Below are 22,790 nucleotides of genomic sequence, written 5' to 3'. Positions count from 1 at the left end.
ATTGATTACCGTGATGTTTAATGTATTCTTTTAGTCAACTCTTATTTCTAATAATCAACTGCGTAAAACGACTCTAATGAGTAAAGGAGTAGAACGATTATTCATATGTTTTAATATTATATATTATAACCAACGACAATAATAACGAGTATACGATCAATTCCAAACTTGATATAAATGATTTATTATTATAAGCATTATGATTGATATATAAGTTTGTAAATAGCTATGATGGTAATGAGAACAATACTACAAATAAACATCAAATGAAAATGATAATAGTTAATCATAAGAACATGTAACAAGTAACAACCATAAGTTAAGTAAAATAGTTAATCATAACTTATTAAAATAAGTTAACTCTTAACAATAACAACCATAAGTTAAGTAAAATAGTTAACAAGTAGTAACTTGTTAACATTTAACAACCATATAGTTTAATACTAGTATAAGATTAACAACAATAACACTCCCTTGTCTTTATAAGCTATAAGATTATTTAAGAAGTTATTAACAACAACAACAACAATGACAATGAGAACAATAATAATAATAAACATAAATTATAAGAAGTTAGTATCAACTCAATGAAATTCATATAAGTTATATCGTTACACAATAAGTCACTTAAATAGATATAATATAACTATTACGTGATTGGGTGATAGTTGTATACGTAACACTATAAGAAGTATAGCTTGATAAGCAAAAGTATATGTATGCTATAACACATCAATATAATTATATTGTTATATACATTCACGTAAATGACTATAATCAAAACATTAATTAAGCAAGTAATAGTTGTATAAGTAATCCAAGTATAGTTTCGTAAGTAATGACCTTATAACAATGTAGCTAGTATAAAAATTTAATGGTTAGCATTTATGCTCATTACATTATAAAGATTCAAGATAATTTTTCAAGTATATATTCATATGATTGGTTTATTTGTTTTATGATATGAATATTTGTTATTCCCTAATTAATTTATGATAAATGAGACTATGAGATAATTGACACGAGAATAGGAACATTGTGTATGAGATTTGGGTTTAAGTTTTGGAGTATAGGGTTAGCTGTTTGGGATAATAATTCATTAATTTAGTAGGATTATTTCTTTTATTAAGGAAAAATCCAATACCAACTAAGGAGAAAACCTAAACCGTTAGATCATAAAAATCAATGGCACATAAAATTACTTAATTGAATAATAGTTTGATAGTTGTATAAATAATGCTATAAGGAGTCGAATAAAAATTTAGAAACTCAAATCACAATTTTAATCTAATAATAATAGTTATACTATGCTAATTAATAAATGATAATTATACTTAAATAATACTAATAACAACTTCAATAAAGATAATTAAAATTTAAAATTATAATGAAATAGTAATAATTAACTAATTACTAAAGACCGTAAGACTAAACCAACATAAGAACTATTAAGTGATAGAATATAAGATTATCAATCCATGTGCTAGGTCATCAATCCATGTGCTAGGTTATTCTATTTTTCTATTGGCTAAAAAATGATATCATGGATCATGAATTAGAACCATTGATATGAGAAGGATTAAAATCTAACCATTAATTGTGTATTGAAATATAAAAGAGGGGAAAAAAGGGATCTAATCTCATCCGTTGATGATTTCGATCAAACGAATGAGATTGAATTTAAAAAACCCTAACATTCTTAGGTATAAAAGAAGCACCCACATTTTTCATCGATCTCCCATCTGGCCATCTCCCTCGACGGCACAACCGTCCTCTCCTTCCTCTATCTACTTTCTCAGATCCTCTCTCACAGCCACCATTTTTATGTATTTTGCCACATACGTGGGTTCAGTCCTCCAAGACCGGTTATAGCTCATCAACAACCGTCGTCAACAACCGCACGCCAACCTCTCCTTCCTCTATCTCTATCACATTAGGGATCAGGCCTCAGAAGTAATGATGCTGATCTGTCAAAAGTAAGTCATAACCATTCTATTTTCACGTCCTCCTACCACATTTCATGCATTTTTGGTAACAATTTTGTCCTCCTTTAATTTCTCTTTTGCTGCTTGATATAGCTGAGCGGAGTGATAAAACTAGAGTATAGAATTGCTTTAAGATCTTCACTTAGAGAAGATTTCACTGAAGGTGTCCGTGTTGTCTTGGTTGACAAGGATCAGGAGGACGTGAAAATGGAATATGGTAGGAGGACGAATCGACGGAAGGAATCGGAAACGAAGAGTTGATTCAGAGGAAGGAGATGTGGAGTTGATGAGAGTGAGAATGTCGAAAGATTTTTAGCGTTTATTTTTAATTTAGTTTATTAAAATTCTGAATTATTCAGCGTTTAATTGTAATTTTAATAAACTCTAACTAAATTTTGTCTATTTTTTCTTTGAGGGGAAATTTTGTCTATTTTTAATTTAGTTTGTTCATCGTTGTAAATTATTTCTTAATTTAGCTTGTTTATATATTATTTTTAGATTTTTAATTGTCGAAATCTTCAACAAGGCTGAATATTGTTTTAGATTTTTGATTTAGCTTGTCAATATACATTATTTTCGCAATTCGTTTATTAATTTAGCTTGTTTAAATATTAGGTTTTAGATTTTTAATTCGTATAATATTATTTTTTGCGCTGAATAATTCAGAATTTTGTAATTCATTTTTCTTGTTTTTATTAATTTATTTTTTCGTATACTGTATTTTTCTTCTTGTTTTTGTTAATTTATTTGTTTATTTACTGTCTTTTCTTATTTTTATATTCTTATTAATTTAGCTGTATTATGATATTGCATGTAGAATCTCTTGCGTTTTCAGAAATGATAAAGATTGTTGGTGGTGTTTGTTAATTGAACAAGATTTGCATAAAACCAGTAGTTAACAAGTACTTGATTAAGCGATTTAAAATTGCTGGTTTGGGATCTAGAAATAGTTTTGTAAGTTGATGTTATCTTAGGTTTAATAAGTTTAATAAAAAAATCAAAGTAAAAATAATTGACTTGTGAATTCAAGTACAATTTGATGTAGATAACAATAAATTAATTTGATTACTAAACAGCTTTGGTTAGTCAAGTTCAATTTTTGATTAAAATTTGTCAAGTTTCAACTCAATTTTTGTTCAATTTTTTTTTTTGACAGCCAATTTTTGTTCAATTTAATTTTAGTAAAAATAATTTACATGTTGACATTGTGACTTTAATAATATACATCAATAGATGTAAAATTAAAACAAGAGAATAATGTACACAAATAATTCAAAAATAAAGAAAATAAATAAAAATATAAACAAATACATGATATTGAAAGTGTAACCTTCAAATAGTCAAATTAAATGTAATTTAATTTTTAATTTTTATTTAATTAATTATTAAATGTAAGCAATTTTATAAATTAACATATTTAAATTATTTTGTAGATATAAAAAAAATTGAATTTTAATAATATCTTGTTGATTGCGGTCGGGTTCGGGTTTGAGAGCAGGTCTGTCTGAACAGGTCAGGATATAATCTTGCCGGGTGCCGGTCAGGTCTGGGTAATCCCAGGTCAGGTTTCGGTCAGGTCTAAGGACTGACCCTCACAGGTCGAACCAGGTTCAAGTCAGGTCAAAATCAGGTTGACCCAGCGGTCAGATCTGATTCTGACACCACTACTAAAAGATAACCAAAAACAAAAACAACAACCAAAGAGTCATAGACTCACCTCACGCTGCCGCGTGAGATTGTGTTGATTTTTTTTTTTGTCTTTTTTTTTTTTTCATTAAAATCTTTTTCCTTTTTTTTTTGTAAACCTTTTTAAAACATTTTTAAAATTTTGTTACCAAAGTACTTGGGTTTCAAAACTGGTAAACTTAGACCCAATATTTATTTGGGCTACAATTTATTTATAAATACTCAAAATCTTTTATTAAAGCTTTTTTAATAAATAATAAGCCTTTTTAGTAAATAAAACCTTTTTAAAATACTAAAACTTTTATAAAAATATAAATAGTAACTTACTAAAAAATACGGAGTGTTACAGACTACCCCCTTAAAAGAAGTTTCGTCCTCGAAACTTGAACAGCAGCAAGCAAGTAAAAATAAAGCAATAATTACATATACCAAATTTCTATTAAAGTAAGTTGCTCACTTAATAACTCATAAAATAAGTCAAAATATAGGTCAAAAATAGTGTTTTAAGTTAAAAGCGCGAAACTCTATCGCATTCTACCCCCTTAAAAGGAGTTACGCCCCGTAACTCGCTAAGGCTTAAAATTACTTAAAATTATTTACCAACTTTGTAATCAAACAATAAAGAAATCGATTGTGGAAATGTAATAATAAATCACTAGAGAGAAATAACACTTTCAAAAATAACTTTAAACTTTTAAAAAAAACCTCTATTCAAGGTATTAATAATAGAAATAATTGCCTTAAAATAGATAAACATAATAAAGAAGTATTTGAATAAGTACAAAGGTAGTTTATGACAGCTAAAAAGTTATACGAATTGAGTAGGAAAATTTTCCAAATTCTTGAAATAATAAAGAATTACATACTGATACTAAGGACAAGTTTTGTAGGAAAACTATTTGAGAAAATACTAATATATTATCAAAATGCTATAATATAGTGAGAACAAAAGAACTTTATAAAACCTTTCGTAAGCTTTACTCGAAAATATAATATTCAAACAGCTTTTTCCTTTTGTTTGTAAAATACATTTGTTTTCTCCTCAAAATTTAATCAGCTTCATAAAACTCATGAAGCTCTCACAATGAATATCATAAAAATGAATTACCCTTGCTCCTATACTTTATTACAAATCAAAATTAAATCAATTCATCATTATTCACAAGCAAAACTTGTTAGTATATATACTAACACAACATATAATTGAAGGAAAAAAAAGACTTCCTTACTTAGATCCTCAAAACTAAAATTCCTCGAAATTCAGCTTCAGAATTTTTCTTAAAGTACCATAATTAATATTCTCTAAAAAATAGACAGTAGCTCAACTAGGACTTGAGATAGTAAATAAACAATCTTTCCTCATACAATCTTCAATTCAATAAAATTAACTCCTTCACATAATATAAACTCAATGCTTAGATCCATAATATAAAAATACGACTACTCTTTCCAAAATCAAACCTTGATTGACTAGTTTCTTCCCTTTTTCTCTTTTATTAAGCTCCAGATTTCTCCCAAAAGAATTATTTCTTCTATTATTAGAGTCACTATTTATTTCAATAAGTGATATACCAATCCTTATAATCACTCTATCTTTCATTTATCCAAAACAACAATTATACACTATCATTCAAGCAAAGTTTAAGACTACTCCAAAAATAATACTCCTCTTGAACTCAATAATCCCAAAATCAACTTAGAATACATTTAGAAATTCTAGTATCTTACTTCACCTTTAAAACAAAAATGATCTAAAGGAACCTGCTAAATTTCAAATATGGTCTTACTTCGTACTTTCTTTGTTAACTATAACAACGATAACTCCTTTAAAATTGCGATTCAGCATAGGGGAAAATTCCTTAATTAAATCCAACTTCAAATATGGTACTCGTATACCTGTAAGGTCCTCATAATCTTCCTTATTTTGTCACCTTTCAAAAGGTTATGTCTATATCATTGCTAAGACGGTGTTGACTATATCCATAAACAAAATATATAACTTATCTAAATCTTAATAATTCCTCCAAGCTGGTATAAACCATTGACCTCCTACTTGTTTCCACAAATTATGAAATTTCTCTTCCTTACTCATGTCACTAAACATTAAAGATCATCCAACTACATAAAACTTCAAATGACTAATTTCACAATTCTTAGCACATAGTATAATGTATTGCCTTCTTCACTCCTAAAAAAAATAACTACTAAACTTCTTTCCTTCAAAGGAATAAACTAGAACTATCTTCACCTATAATGAATCTAAATATCAACATGGCTTACTTTGAACTCATAGGTTCTCCTAACACTTATAAATCAACAAATAAACATATTGATGCTTTACACAATGTATATAAATCACTTTGCATGAATTGGATCACATGCATACATGTCATATAAGACATAAAAAAAAACCAAGTTCAACTCATAGAAAATATACATGCCAAAAAAATATCGTAAGAGATAGTAATCTCACAACTTGCAAGTAGCTTTTCTTAATAATATGTCATGAAAGACAGAATAATAACTCAATTCTTATAATAAACATCTTGCATAATAACACTTTCTTTTGCTTATGAAAAATACGAAGATTTTTCATATTAACTTGACAATAAGTCAAACTTCCTTAAAATATATTCAAAATAATCATATTACAAATAGACAATAAACACTAAACAATTCTTTAAAAAAAACAATACTTTATAATTCAAATAAATATATATAGATTTATAAGTAAAATAAGGGATGCATGTTGAATAATAGTCAAAATAAAAATAAATTTGAACTATAATTTCAAATGAATCGAAAAAATATTTGAAATTCCTATATAAAAAAAATTTGTTTGATATTCTTGAAAAATACTATATATGTATATGACCAAAGAGTTGTTTATTTGAGTACTAGGCTTAGTGTATGAATAATTATCGAGTGAGTTCCCAGGAAAGAGAGGTGCGGCACAAACGGCCAACTTAAGTACCAAGTCTTTCCTTAGCCAGAACTTTCCTCAGAAAAATAAATCCACATACTTATTCCGTTCTTCAAAATATAAATCAGAAAATATTTATACTTGAAAATATAAGTATTTGCTTAAAAAAAAGAAGTATTTTTTTTCACATAATATAAAATGTCAAAAAAAAATGCAAATAGAATGCGAAACTCTAGCTTATATGCCCTTCCTAGATCTACCCATACTCTCATTGACTGTTTATTTTATTTTCAAAAAGAACCTGGAAAACTGATACCACTTTGTAACACCCCCAAATTTCTCTCTTTTGGAAAACTTATTTTAATATAAAACTCCTTGAGAAACTTGAGAGTATTACCGCCACGTGATAACGTTAAAGGCTTTAATACTAACTACTAACTGAACTTTAAACTAATGCAGCGGAATAACCGAACTAACTTCTCTTTATAAATATAAACTTTATTGTACAATTATATAACAATGGAAATAAAGACAATAAAATAACAACTCCTTGACTAACTATGATTCCTCACTAGCTCCCCCATATGAAGTATGCATCAACCTGTAAATCTGCTCACCAAAAGGGTCATCACAGGGACAAAGCCATAAAACAAAACAAAACAAAATGCGTGTCAGTAAAAAATACTGAGTACATGTATATGCGGAAATTTAAATACTTTACTAAACATTTAAAATACTCATATAAACCTTCCTTGGATACTTGAAATAATTTGTATAAACTCCTTGGATACTTGTATAATATAAAGTATATAACTTTAATAAAAATCCTTTTCCTTGCCTAGGTACCTTGCCTAAAGTGTGCACACCCCCCAAGTTTAGTATTCCTTACTGAGTCTATTATGAGGGGTTACTACCTTGTCCACATGACTTATACAAAAAGTACATGGGTAAATAATATAATAGCTACCGTTCTTGCTAATAAATAACAAGCTGTGGCCTCTTTATAAATTGTGATCATAAAAGATCATGTAACTAATAAAAATCCTTCGGAAATAATCCTCCTTTAAAAAGAATAATAATTCTTATATAAGACTTTAGCCATATAAAGGCATAAATAATTTGTTCGTAGAATAACTTTGAAAACTCTTAAAAATAACGGTTATTTCACCAAATACCCCCGACAAATCAAAAAATTCACAATATACCCTCAATGTTTCAACAATTCACCATATACCCCTGACTTTTCATTTTTGTGCACCATATACCCTTTTTCTAACGGACGTTAGGCTGCCGTTTGCTTTATTTACAATTTTGCCATCATTATTCACTAACTCTAATTTAAACCCTAATCCCTAACATCTAAACCTAACCCTAAAATCCAAACCCTACACCAGCCCCTCCCCTACACCAGCCCCCCACCCCACCCAACCCCCACCCCCCCCCCCCCCCCCCCTCCCCCTCCCCCACCGCCGCAGCACGCTCCCTCTCCCCTCCCCCTCCACCGCCTCTACCGTCGCAAGCCTTGCAGCCCCTCCCCTACTCCCTCGCCGCCAATTTCTCGAAGGGTTGTAAAATCTCCGGCGAAGCAGCAAAGCAGCGACACAACGCGAGGAAGTAAAGCTCCGGCGAGCGGGAAAATCGATGGGGTGGGGTTTAGCGTTAGAGGGAGGGGTGGGATTTTTCGAAGGGTTGTAAAATCGGGGCTGGGAAATCAACGGGGTTGGGAAGTCGGTGGCTGGGAATCGGCGGTGAGGGTGGGGGCTGGGAAATCGCCGGGGAAATCAGCGGGGAATGGGTGAGGGGAAGCCGGCGGTGACAGACGCGCAGGCAGTGGGGAAGGCCGGCGGTGGGGGAGGCCGGCGGTGGGGAGGGGGAAGGGTAGGGGCGGGGTAGGGTGGAGGGGGGGGTGGGGCTGCCAAAGAGGTAGGGTTAGGGTTAGGGTTTAATGGAAGGATTAGGGTTGAATTAGGATTAGGGTTAGGTTAGATTAGGGTTAGGGTTTAATGATGGCAAAAACGTAAATAAAGCTAACGGTGGGTTAACGAAAGTTAAGAAAAGGGTATCTGGTGCACGTTTTCGAAAACTCAAGGGTATACGGTGAATTGTTGAAACATTGAGGGTATATTGTGAATTTTATGATTTGTCGGGGGTATTTGGTGAAAAAACCGTAAAAACAATCATAAAACCATAATAGTTTTGGTCTTGCTAATCACGTTGCTCTTCAGTATTCATGCTAGTGTATGATATGAAAACTTTAAACAATTTTCATACTAGTAGATGATATGGAATTTCAAACAAAGAATGTGATAATGATTGTTAAAATAATCCTGCGGCTACCTACGCCGACTTCAAACATATTATAAAACATAATATTCGACAAGTTCAACTAAAAAAAATCATGTTGTTCATATTAAACTCAAACAACATGCACTCCAATCTAATATATTTTTCCTAAAAACATGATACTACACTTGTAAAACAATTATTAAAAAATCTACAAATACACGCACCTTGAAAATTAATAAGGACTAGGGAGAAAGAGAAAGGTAGGCTAAAAGGGAGAGAGAGTTTAAACTTGAGAAAAGAGATTTATTCCTCAAATTTGGTGTGAAAAATATGATGGGTGGAGACCCCTATTTATACTAGTTGGAAAAGTAGAATCGGAATAGGATTAGGAAACTAAAAGATAGATTTAGGAAAAAATATAAACTAAACTAGTTGGATATAACTAATATTTACGCTTATCCAACTAAGATTAGGAAAAAGATATAAATTATTCCATAATACATATTTGTATAAGATAAATAACTAAAAGATAACCAAAAACAAAAACAACAACCAAAGAGTCATAGACTCACCTCACGCTGCCGCGTGAGATTGTGTTGATTTTTTTTTTTTTGTCTTTTTTTTTTTTTTCAATAAAATCTTTTTCCTTTTTTTTTTTTGTAAACCTTTTTAAAACATTTTTAAAATTTTGTTACCAAAGTACTTGGGTTTCAAAACTAGTAAACTTAGACCCAATATTTATTTGGGCTACAATTTATTTATAAATACTCAAAATCTTTTATAAAAGCCTTTTTAATAAATAATAAGCCTTTTTAGTAAATAAAACCTTTTTAAAATACTAAAACTTTTATAAAAATATAAATAGTAACTTACTAAAAAATACGGAGTATTACACATGAAATCTCAAGATGCTCCATTTTGGAAGGAAGTTATTGATGATGAAATGGACTCGATCATGGGGAATAACACATGGGTTCTAGCGGATCGGACCTACCTCCTAAATGTAAACCAATAGGGTGTAAATGGATTTTCAAGAAAAAAATGAATGTCGATGGAACTATTGACAAGTTCAAAGCCCGGTTAGTGGCTCGAGGCTTTTCCCTAAAGCCGGGGAATCGATTGTTTCGATACATATGCACCCGTAGCTCGAATCACCACTATAAGATTATTGATTGCTCTTGCGGCAATCCATAATCTTGTGATCCATCAAATGGATGTCAAGACAACATTCTTGAATGGAGAGTTAGATGAGGAGGTTTACACGAGACAATGTTGGGTTTGTTGTCAAAGGTCAAGAACAAAAAGTTTGCAAATTAATTAGATCTTTGTATGGGCTAAAACAAGCACCTAAGCAATGACATCAAAAGTTTGATGATGTAGTGTTGTCTAACGACTTCAAATTGAAAAATTCAGACAAGTGTGTATATAGCAAATTCGATGACAATGGTCATGGTGTAATGATTTGCTTATATGTAGATGACATATTAATATTTGGAACTGATTTATCCCAAGTTGAGTGGAGTAAATTTTTTCTTTCGTCTAAGTTCTCAATGAAAGATTTGGGGGAGGCGGATGTCATTCTAGGAATTAGAATTAAAAGAAGCAAAGGTAAATTGAGCTTGTCTCAATCTCACTACATCGAAAAGGTTCTTAAGAAAGCACAAAAACTTTTTAAAAGTACAATTCTCTTTCCTCTCTCCTCTATACTACTACTTGAAAGTGACAACTTCCCTAAAAAAAAAGTGACAAGTAAAATATTTTCTCACTCCTCGTATTTTCTCACTCTTTAAATTTTTTTTCAGTCACTACTACTTGAATTCTTGAAGGGTTTCTAATTTATATTTTGCTAAAGTAAAAAAAGACAACAGTAAAAGTAAAAAAAAAAAACCCACTATACTTTGCTGTTCTCATTGCTCTTCGATTTCTTCATTTATACACTTCAGTTTAGCATTATTAACCATGTTTCTATTTTCTTTTCTTTAGGTGGCTTTTCTCCCAGCAATCAATATCTCTATTTTTTTTTTTTGAGCTAATCAATATCTCTATTTTTGTTCTTCTTTTGTATGAGTACTTCAGTATATTGATGACATCGGAGTATGCACCTCTTACTTCTATACTTCCTCCGTTTCAAATTAATGACTACACTTCTCAAAACACGGACTCCAATGCAAAATTTTTTCATCTTCTTACAACCACTGCATTCACTACATTTAGGAAGCTCATAATTATACAACCACTGAAAATAACCACGATCCGCTTCCTGACAGTAAGGAAAAATGTATTAAAACCCTAAACAATTACTTCCTCCATTTCCTAAAGATCTTCTCACTTACTGTTCCTACAGATACCAAGGAAAATCAAGTTGTGTGGGGCATGGTGTGAGTAAAGTAGGAGAGAGAAAGGGGTTAAGATAAATAAACAAATAAAAAGGGGTTAAAGTAGGAGAGAGAAAGGGAGTAAAATTGAATTAATAATGTAATAGTGGACCATATGATAGTGACATGAGAGGATAAATAGGGAGATTTGTTTTGCCAAATAAGGAATAAAGCAAAAGTGGGAAGATCTTTTGGAAACACCCTTAAACGAAAAGTGAGAAGATCTTTAGGAAACGGAGGGAGTACAAATAAATAAAAGCGATAATGATTTATACTCCTCGAATGCAAAACTAATGTTTAAAGAATACTCACAAGAAACATCCCACAACCCCTGAACTTTCTTCGATGGTTGCCACTCTTCTTCGCGACGGTCTGAATTGCACAAGGAACCCCACACTTGCAATTCCTCATTAATCCACCCCATGAGTTGGAAGAATCACCAGCGGAACCATGTGATGGTGTCATTTTATAATTACCAAGTATAAAACAAAGGAGGATTAGAGGTTGAAGAAGATGATTCGGCGCGCGATATTAAGAATAGAGAAGAGGATATGAGAAAGAGTAAAGAAAACGGTTGTTTTTGTCATGAAAAAAGTTCATTTAATTTCATGTGACTTTCAAAGTACCGTTATGGTTTTATATTTCCAATATCCCATATTCCCACATTAAACCCATGTTTGTGGGTAAACTACACTAATTTATGCTAAATTTGTGTTTAAATTATACTAATCTACGTTAAACTAACCCATGTTTGTGGTTAAACTACACTGATTTATGCTAAACTAACCCATGTTTGTGGTAAAACTACACTAGTCTGCGCTAAACCAACCCATGTTTATGGTTAAACTACACTAATCTATGCTAAGTTTGTGGTTAAAATACACTAATATATGTTAAACTAATCCATGTTTGTGCTTAAATTACACTTGTTTACGCTAAACCAACCCATGTTTGTGGTGAAACTACACTAGTCTAAGCTACAGCAACCTATGTTTATGGTTAAACTACACTAAACTATGCAAAACTTGTGTCTAAACTACACTAAGTTATGCTAAACCAACCCATGTTTGTGTTTAAACCACTATACCCATAAGCAGCAATATATCACATAAAAAGAAAAAAAAATAAAATAAAGATATATCTGCGGTTTCGGCCAAAAACCGCAGCAATATGATTTCAACGGAATTTTTTTGAAAAAAGTTTACTTTTTGACTAGACATATTGCTCCGGTTTCTGACAAAAACCACAGCAATATATTAAAATTATATTGGAAAAAAATATTTTAATATATTGCTACGGTTTTTAAAAAAACCGCAGCAATATCATCATTTATTTCATAACAGACGCTAGGTTTGGACACTCCCTCATTTAGTCCTTTTTCAGCCTTCAGCCGCATAAGAGGCGCTAGGGTTTCAAGTCTCCTTTCTCTCTCCTCCTTCTTTTCACCCGTCCCTCTACTCCTTCTTTTCAGCCGTCCCTCTCCTCCTCCTTTTCAGCCGTCCCTTTCCTTGAGTTTCCTCCTTTTCAGTCGTCTCTTTCCTAGAGTTTCGTACTTTTCCGATGCACCATAACCGCCCTCTCCTCGAGTTTCACTCCCGCTAAGCGTTCGCGTCTCACTCACACAATCTTCATTACCATTACCCACTCTCATCTTTCTCCCCCCTTGCTTTTCTGATGAACCGGAAACGAAACATCTCTCTCTCTCCTCCTTACATTCGTCGCTGAAGACCAACTGGAAATGAAGACCAAGCGCATGAAATGAAGACCAACTGGACAAGTTCTACCTCGATGGCTGAAGACCAACCGGAAACGAAACATGTTTCCCTTTTTTTGTTTTTTTTTTCGTTTTTTTAATATTTTGGTAGTTTTTTTAGATCTGAATTTATTTTTCGTTTTTCTCTTCATTACCGTACCAGTGCCATCGTTGTCGACCGTTCGTTGATGTTGTTGCTATGTGACTCCTTCGTTGTTGCGACCAGATCTGTTTTATTTTAGGTGTAATTTAGTTTTTTTTTTTTGCGGCCAAATCTGTTGTTACTATATGTTTGTTTAATTTTCTGGTAATTTTACCAGATCTAGATTTTTTTTTGATTCGTTTACATTTTTTAATAATATTTCTAGAAGTTGAATTTTTTTTTACTTTGTTGTTGATTATAAGATGTCATTTTATCTTTCTATGGGCTGTAAATTTGGCGAATAGTGGATTGATTAATTGCTTGGTTTTAATATTTCAAATTTGATTGCAAAATACGGATTTTTTTTAGTTGTACCAGTAAATATTGCTGCGGTTTTAGGCAACAACCGCAGCAATATGCGTATTTTTCATTATTAAATACAGTATATTGCTGGTGTTTTCCCTAGGAACTGGAGCAATATCCTTTATTATTCTGCTATAAGTTAGATATATTACTGCGGTTTTACCCAAAAACCGCAACAATATCTTCCAATATTTCTGCGGTTAAAAACCGCAACAATATAGTTATTACCTATTGTTGCCCTCTTAATTGTTGCGCGCCAAAAACCGCTGCAATAAGCATTTGTTCTACTAGTGAACTACAGTGGTTTATGCTAAACCAACTCATGTTTGTGGTAAAACTACACTAGTCTGCGCTAAACCGACCCATGTTTATGGTTAAACTACACTAATCTATGCTTAAACTACACTAATACTCCCCCTATTTTTTTTATTGTTCTCACTTAGAATCTTGGCACTATTCATACTTAGAGAGAATCTTCTCAATTTTTTTCAATTTATAAGAAAAAATATAGTCATGTGGGATCTTGTTTGATTCGTCTCATATAGTACATTATTAATATTCAATCATTATAATTTTTACTAATATATAATGAAAGATATTTAAGTTTAAAAATGTGCGTTGGGAGATGTGTACAGAAAAGTGAGAAAGACAAAAAAAAAAAACAGAGGGAGTATATGCTAAACTAATCCATGTTTGTGTTTAAACTACATTGGTTTATGCTAAACCAACCCATGTTTGTGGTGAAACTACAGTACTACACTAGTCTGAAACTACACTAATCTATGATAAGCTTGTGGTTAAACTACACTAATATATGTTATGTTAAACTAACCCATGTTTGTGTTTAAACTACACTTGTTTATGCTAAACCAACCCATGTTTGTGGTGAAACTACACTAGTATGCGCTACGGCAATCCATGTTTATGGTTAAACTACACTAATCTATGCTAAACTTGTGGTTAAACTACACCAATATATGCTAAACCAACTCATGTTTGTGGTGAAACTACACTAGTCTGCGCTACAGCAACCCATGTTAATGGTTAAACCACACTAATCTATGGTAAACTTGTGGTTAAATTACACTAATCTATGTTAAACTAACCATGTTTGTGTTTAAACTATACATTTTTATCCTAAACCAACCCATATTTGTGGTAAAGCTACACTATAGTTTGCTATAATAAATTGTTTATAAACACCTTTGTCACCCCAAACAGCAAGTGCAAGAACTAACTGTTTTGGAACAGTTATTTGACAATCATCTTGCTAATTAAATTCAACGTAAATCGAATATTGCAAATATGCTATTTTGGATACAAACAACTCATACGGTAAAAAAAGCCAATAATTTTGGGTAAAACTAAAAAAAAAAAATCACAAGAAGTACAACATTTCTAAACCTGATCAGTACTTTGTCCAAAAAAAAAAAATAACAAAAAAAGAATGATGTTAAGAATTGAAATTACAATAATCTAAAAATTTATTTAAAAAAAAAAAAAAGAGAATCCGACCCAACGTCGTAGGAGAGGAGAGTCACGATTTTAGAGTAATCTATAAATCAAGAAGTTATCTTTTACGATCAAGTATTCTATAAATCAAGAAGTTAAATGCACTTCTTACAACTTCATAAACATTTAAACACCACCAAGCACACTGCACAAGCATACGTAGCTTCTTGAATTGTTTCCCACACCACCAAGCACCAGCATACCTTCTTGTTTCCCACACCAGTACACCACCAAGCACCAGCATACCTTCTTGTTTCCCACACCAGTACACCACCAAGCACCAGCTCCAACGTAACAATGAGCACTACTTTTTTTAATATTCCTTGCTACAAATTTATACCAACACTTGAAGAAATATTTACAGAGTGTCTAAAACCCAAAATCTGTGGTAAAAAACTTCCGCCGGAGTATCCAATAACCGAAGTTAATCTTTATGCTTGTCATCCCTATGAGTTATTCAAAGATATGGCCATGAAAGAAGATCGAGAGGAAGAAAGAATTCGCTACGTTTTTACCGAACTCAAGAAAGTTAGCAGCAAGCTAAATAAAGTCAGAAATAACCAACGTCGAATTGTCGGAGTTGGAACATGGAAAGGAGAGCGTCCTGACGAGATTATAGATGAGGATGGAAAAGTTTTTGCTTATGATAGGTATTTTAAGTTTGTACCAGAACCTAAAAAAGAAGATAGTAACAGTATATTAATGGTGGAGGGAGAGTGGAGGATGCATGAATATTCCTTCCATCCAGACTTCTTGCAACAACTACAAGTAGAGATCAGGGATTTGTTCTATGCCGGATAACTATGAAAGTCAAGGGAAATAGTAGAGCAAAAAACAAGCGTGGATGTCGAGGACTGATTTATGTGCGCAAACCTCCTGCTTCTTCCAACGTCATGATGGAACCGCCCGCCGCTGCCGCTGCAGCTGTACAAGAGACGATTGAGCAACCAACTTATCATCTTAGCTGCAATGTTGCTGCTACTACTAGTACTACTATGGAGGAATTGGGTGAAAGTATGGAGTTTGTCGATAGTGGTAAAAGTTTGGACATCATCGTGGATGATACCATGAAGGAGGGTGATGGTAATAATGCTACTACTGATCATGTGGAGAACTCTTTCGTACCAACTTATTTCGATATATTTGGTTATTCTAGCGACGAAGAAAATAATATGGGTGAAGATATGGAGGTCCATGATAATGTAAATGAAACCGCATCTTCTTCTGATCTTAGCTGCTATGCTGCTGCTGCTACTACTACTGTGGAGGAAGTGGGTGAAAGTATGGATATCATTGTGGATGATACAATGGAGGGTGATCAAAGAAATTGCGAAACCGGTTGTTCTACTGGCAATAGTACTACTACTTCTATGGAGTATTTGTGTGAACCTTTACAGGTGCCTGAAGACAACCTTCATGATATTGACTTTGGCTTCCAATATATAGAATTCAAGATTGTGGATGAGTTCCTTAGAGATGTATAAAATAAGATTTTGTTTCATGTATGATGATCTATATCCAATTAGTGTAATTATTAGTGTCTTATCAAGTAACTGTGCTAATTACCAATTTAGTTTGTGTTTGTGGATTTATAAGATTGAGTTCTTTGAATAATGATCAATGGAACATCTGGATTTATGATCTACTTTCTTGCAATTTATGCTTACATTTGAAACTCTGTTATGTACAAGCTGCACATATATATATATATATTCTTGCTAAGTTGATTTTCTCGAGTTTATGCTTCAAGCAAAACTATTGGACATTGAATCTTAAGCACAATTACAAACTACTGCATCTTCCTCTTAAGCACAATTACAAACTATTGCGTCTTTCCTAACAATATTTAAACTAGTGTGTTGGCTTTAGAAATTGGAACGCAACAGCTATAAACCACCATTTACAAATCAAAATAGTTGTTCACTCAGTTGTTGTCCTAGTTGCTAGACATCTAATTACATTTGAAATAAAAGTTCAGACAATTCATAGGTGCCTAATAATATAAGAGGTATTAAAACCACCATTTACAAATACAAAATTTGTTTATTTATTCAGTTGCTATTACATCTTACAATGAAGTGGTAGCTAGTTCTACCAGTAAAATTGTTGATCAGATAATTGCTTTGGTTCAAGTTGGGTGCGCGGAAAGCATAGACTCCATTTCGAGCCTTTTGATTCAGTACTTGTCATGCTGTTGGGGTTTCTACAATCATTTTAGAGATTAATTTGAGTAGATGTGCACTTTGATGTGTTATTTTCTGCTCCTGGGATGTGTTGGTTGCAACTAATGAGCAATTTTTGGAGTTGGAAGTGGAGTGTCCCTCTGAATAGCTTAATTTGAGGGGCTGAAAATGAGAGGATTATAGAAAATAAATTGCTCATCATGGATCTGAGATTCAATTTTGTGAGACTTGCATTGTTGCTCTTTACATGGCAGTGGAAAATCAATTACACTATGGAAACTCCTGTTAATCTTCAGTCTGTTCTGCAGTCTGATTTAGATTATTGGACAGTTTAATCTTCGTTTCCTTCAAACATTCAGATGGCGTGCACTCAGAATTCTCAACATAGCTTCTACTAGGACTGCCTTTCTTGTCATAAGGAGTAGAATCCATGTGCATTTCCTCAGCATCAAGCACATTGGACGAGGAAGCTAAGCAACTAGGAGTCCCCTTACACTTATGATCAATATATTCAAGCCATTTCTGCTTCTATTGTTGCTGCTCTATGACGGATTGATATAATTCTGAGTATGGGGTTTCACCTTCAAGGTAACAGGATATCCTGTTTTTACCTTGTGTTCTGTTTTTATGAGATGGAATTTAGCTTGTTTTGAGTTTCCACGTTTCGCTTTTGCCCATATCTTGGATTGGCACTTGACAATACTGTGTAAGCCACTGGCTAAAGCACCACATTAGCTGTATCTTTTTTATGTTTAAGAAGATTAAAAGAGTGTGATAAGGTCTGCTCTAGTCTATTCCATAAATTTAATTGATATTAGTTTCAAGTTTGGTTAATTTTTCCTTCAATATTGTTGAATTTGTGTGAGATTTCTGTTTGAATATCATTAGGAAGATGCAATAATTTGTAGTTGTGCTTAAGAGGATCTTATGAACCACTGTATTATTAGCACACGGGGCTTCTAAAACGTTTGATCGAGATGTGGTGTTGATAAACATTAAACGGTATACATCATCATAGGAAACACTAACTAGAAGTGAATACAAACTCATAGCACCAATTAAACATCAAATACATGAACATGAATAACATTGAATCAACTTAAGATTTCCGCCGAAACAAAAGCATCAATCGAAGGGAAGGAAAACTGAATTCAAGGATATAAACATGAAATTAAAGAGTTGAAGAATGTGGTACATGGGAAAATTAAAGAAACTCCCACATAAATAAATGGTATCATGGTGGTTGGAGTATTTAGTTAGAAATTATAGACAAAGTCCAATTCCACCAAGATCAGGAATATGAATGCACTCCAGTCCATCACAGCAAGCGTATGGACCTTCACCTGGACAGACATGATTTTGTTGCTGACATTGTGGTATTTCACTGGGTGAGGGTGACTTAGGAGCTGGAACATATTTTTGAGACTCATATGCCCCTGGAGTATACGATGATCGCCCTGCTAATGTTGGAACTGCAAGCATACAAGAAAAAAGTATCCATCTTAACTCTGTATTATAAGAACAATTTAGAAATGACCTTCACCTAGCTATTTGACGTTATCTCAAAATAAAACCCTGTATAGACTTCTTTGCTATTGGAATTAATCATTTTCCAAAAGAATTGTTAATACCATATTCATAGCAACGATATTACTCTATACACAACTTTGACAATCGATATCTTCAAGTCTTAATTAGAGCAATAACTCATAAAAATTTGATATCGTGTAGATATATAGTAGAACAAATCTTATAATATTGTGTACTTAATATATTCTTTTTTCCAATACTAGTAAAAAGTTATTGTGTGGATATAATGCAACAAGTCCAATTAGAAAAAGATTTAGAAAACAGATGGAGCATAATGTTATATAGGAGTAATAAAATAGGTTGATTCTATATTATATATATACTACTATAAGCTAATAAGGGAAGTTAATTCAAAGGAGTTAAACCTGATGTAGAAAGTAACAGAATTGCTAACATCATAGCAATAACAGAATAGTTGCTGTGAATCCCCATCGCTATTTGATGATTATTGCTAAAGAGAGCTTATGTTATGAAGATATGGTGAATTGGTGATAGGTTCATCCTCTACGTTGTCTACTATTTATAAAGTTTCTCAATGGCAGCATTAGCAATATCTGAGCTGTAACTGTGTAGTGCTATGAATTTGTAGCATATGATAATGAAAATGATATGCATCACGAGTTTCATTTTAGCTTTGTGATCATGACTGGACTAATAAGAAATAGTCTATCCCCATCGCTATTTGATGATTGCTAAAGAGAGCTAATAATGAATATTTTTTAATGGTACTTTTCAGAACAGCAAATAGCCACTAAAAGACAACTAATTGCTTAACTTATCGTCCACCAAATCTAAATCAATTTTTCGCGACGTGGAATTTAATTTAATCTAATAATGTAGAATTGAGGTGCACCACTTTTATTGTTGTTGAAGTCGTGTATGTATAGGAGTTGGTGGACTTGTTATTGAAATTTACTAGATATACAACAATTGATGTATGCCATTTTGAGGCTAAAATCTACCCTCATCCAGATTTAGTCTTCGCTTACTCATCTAGGCAATGTACAAATAGTGCACACGCTTACATCGAGTGAAACATGCAAATAGAATAGCCATTCATCAAACACACTTTTTGGCTATATGAACACATGAAAAAGACAAAAGTCAATGAAAAAGATACGCAATACTAGTCACCAAGCACACACATGTACAAGGCCACAAGATTTAGTTACCTTTGGTGTATATTGATTTACATTGGTAACAATATCGCCTAATGGTTCCTTCAACAAAATCTAATTGGCTATGATTCTTAACGATAGCCCAACGAGAGATGGCAATGCGTAAGGTCTGGGTAGGGTAAGGCTAGACCCTTACACATACCCAAATTTTTGAATGTAGACCCATACCTTACTCATATATATCCATAGGATAAAAAGTTTAGGACCCTTACCCGTACAAGTAGGATCCAATACAAAAAAATTTCCACTTACATTTCACGTGGATATATAATCGTTAAGTACAATTCTATATATAAATTGTCAATTAACACACAAAATATCATATTACATAGAAATACATGATTTTTTCCATCCAAAATATGAACAAAAACAATAGTTTAGAACGAGAGACTGGGATACATGTAAGATGAAATTACTAGAGTGTGGCTAGGCAACGAATTGATGGTTTTATTTTAACTAGAAGGGTTTCTATATATACATATATATATATATATACATATACATATATACAGTGGCGGATTTACTTAGGGTCACGTGACCAACAAATATTTTTGAAAAAAAAAAAAAATTTTTTTTTTTCATTTGCAGCGCTTCACACGCGAAAGCAGAGAGCAAACCCAGAAACCCTTCCTTTCTCTCTCTTTCTCCTTCGCGAACAAAAAACCCTAAGTAGGAGAAGTGTAGCAGCGCCGCAGCCCGGCCGGTGAATTTGCCGGTGAGTTTGCCGACAGCCCGACCCCCGACGCATTTCAGTCTTCAGTATATGTGTATGTACAGTAGCAGCGCCGTGTAGACGTCTAAGAGACGAAGACTGATTTTCCGATTTTCCGGTAGACTAATTCGCAAAAGAATCTGATTTTCCGCCTTTCCGGTATGTTATTTGCTTGATTTTGTTTGATTTTGTTTTGTTTTATTTTGTTAGCATTTCGATTTTGTTGTTTTGATTTTGTTAGGGTTTTTTTTTTTATCACGAAAGAATCTGATTTGTGCTTTGATTTGCGAATTGCGACAGACAACAACACCAACAGAGTGCGGCAGGCCGGCTGCAAGGCGGGCGGCAGCAGGCGGCGGCACCGCGGCAGCAGGCGGCAAACACTTCAGGTATTCTTCATTTCTTCTTACGTTCTAATTCAACCTTCTTAATTGAATCATTCTTAAAAATTGTTAAATTGTTCTTCATGAATCATTGTTGGGTTGTAAGTTGCTGGCTTGTTGCTGAAAATTGATGTTTATTTGTGAATTTTTGTCAATTTGATTCCATTCTTGATTGAATCATTCTTGATTGTGTTGTGATTTGGAAATTAGATTAGGATGCCATTACGATTGTGTTGTGATTTAGAAATTAGATTTGGAAATTGATGTGAATTTGTGATTTATGAAATATTTTACTAAGGTTAGGAATTAGAATGTTTTAGAAATCATTTTTGAATGATGTATTATGTGCTTGATTGTATTGTGTTGGCTTTTTCAATCGACTTATTTAATCTCATTCAAAGTATTAATTTAATTTTCAGAATGAAAAAGAAAAAAACGAAGGATATTTCAAGTTTTTTTGTTAAAAGAACGCCAATTCAAAATCCACCTCCACCTTCTCCTCCTCCATGCAAGCTACATAATTCAACTTTAGAAAAATAATCTTCCATATTTCATCATACTTTTATATTATTTATTTCTCACTTGCTTTAATTTCACTAAATTCACTGCTCCTGTGTAAGCCATGCGTATGTGTTTGCTCAGTGAATGCGTGGAGGATACATCACTATCTTTTACCAAGTCATGCAATAGTTTTAATATGCTATTCAGTTAGAAATATATGCACATTTGCATAACCGAACTCTTATGAATAATGTAATGACTCGAAAGTCTTGTTATGCAATCAACTTTGCCGTGGGTCCAATTCAGATAACCCTTTTATAATTCTTTAGTACAAGTATTACTAGTTCCTAAACTTGTGTGATACATTCTCTCCGTCTCCAAATATTTTTCCATTTTTCTATTTATGTTTGTCCCACATATATTTTTCCGTACCCGTAGCCATTTTTGTGCAACCTAGTCGGTAGTGACCAACTACTCATAAATTCCTGGATCCGCCACTATATATATATATATATATGTTTCATTTCATGTTTAACTAACTTTTTACATACTTCTTAACATACTCAAATTTTGGATAGTCTATTTGTTTTGGCTAACTCTTAATTTGAAACCGAGAATTGTGTATTCCGACTCATCGGTAATCCCAACATCAACTTGACCCATGTATTAAATTGTTAACTTGTGTTGACCTACATCCTTTCTAGATATAGTGGATTATCTAGAAATGATATAGATTATGCATGATATAGTATGTTTTTGAATGATATAGTAAGTTTCTGAATAATATAGTGGATTGTTCAGAAATGATACATACTTTTTATAGTGCATACTAATATTAACATGAATTGGGTCTACACAAGTTAGATTGTATATAGATTGTAAAGTCGGCTAACGAAAATGAAAAGTTCTTTTAAAAAAATAATCAAACTTGAAAAAAATTATTATAACTATAAAAGGATAAGAACAATATATAGAACAGGTTTTCTTGGATTCTCCTTTCTTATTTTGTTATTATCTTTATTTGGTTGGGAGATTTTGCGGATCATCAAAATCGAAAGACATGTCAGCCATAAACAATGAAAATGGCAAGTCACTGAAGTAGCTAGCAATTAATTCTTATCTGAATGGTTTCATACACGTAGATGTTGTAGTCAACTCACGACAAAACCGCATGAAGTTTGAGATACAAAAATTATTGAACAGATCAAGTTATAGAGA

General features: G+C 32.6%; 1 protein-coding gene and 1 long non-coding RNA gene across 2 annotated transcripts; both read left to right on the top strand.

Annotated features, from left to right (window-relative positions):
* The first annotated feature begins 1,463 nt into the window (after window positions 1-1,463).
* LOC104898564 (uncharacterized) lies at window positions 1,464-2,567 on the top strand. The gene is made up of 2 exons (XR_790809.4): window positions 1,464-1,976; window positions 2,079-2,567. It is a non-coding gene; the product is annotated as an uncharacterized LOC104898564 (long non-coding RNA).
* A 12,755-nt stretch (window positions 2,568-15,322) lies between these two features.
* LOC130591035 (uncharacterized) lies at window positions 15,323-15,826 on the top strand. The gene has a single exon (XM_057393918.1). It carries the CDS (start codon window positions 15,323-15,325, stop codon window positions 15,824-15,826), a length of 504 nt encoding a protein of 167 aa, XP_057249901.1.
* Window positions 15,827-22,790: the final 6,964 nt, after the last annotated feature.

This window comes from Beta vulgaris, chromosome 4, assembly GCF_026745355.1.
Source record: "Beta vulgaris subsp. vulgaris cultivar EL10 chromosome 4, EL10.2, whole genome shotgun sequence".
In the NCBI taxonomy this organism is placed as follows: Eukaryota; Viridiplantae; Streptophyta; class Magnoliopsida; order Caryophyllales; family Amaranthaceae; genus Beta; species Beta vulgaris.
Note: the sequence above shows the minus strand (reverse complement) of the source record. Positions and strands in the feature narration are given on the sequence as shown.

Bases quoted from the DNA above. Each gene is read 5' to 3' on its own strand.
- LOC130591035 (XM_057393918.1), top strand. From the start codon at position 15,323: ATGAGCACTACTTTTTTTAATATTCCTTGCTACAAATTTATACCAACA.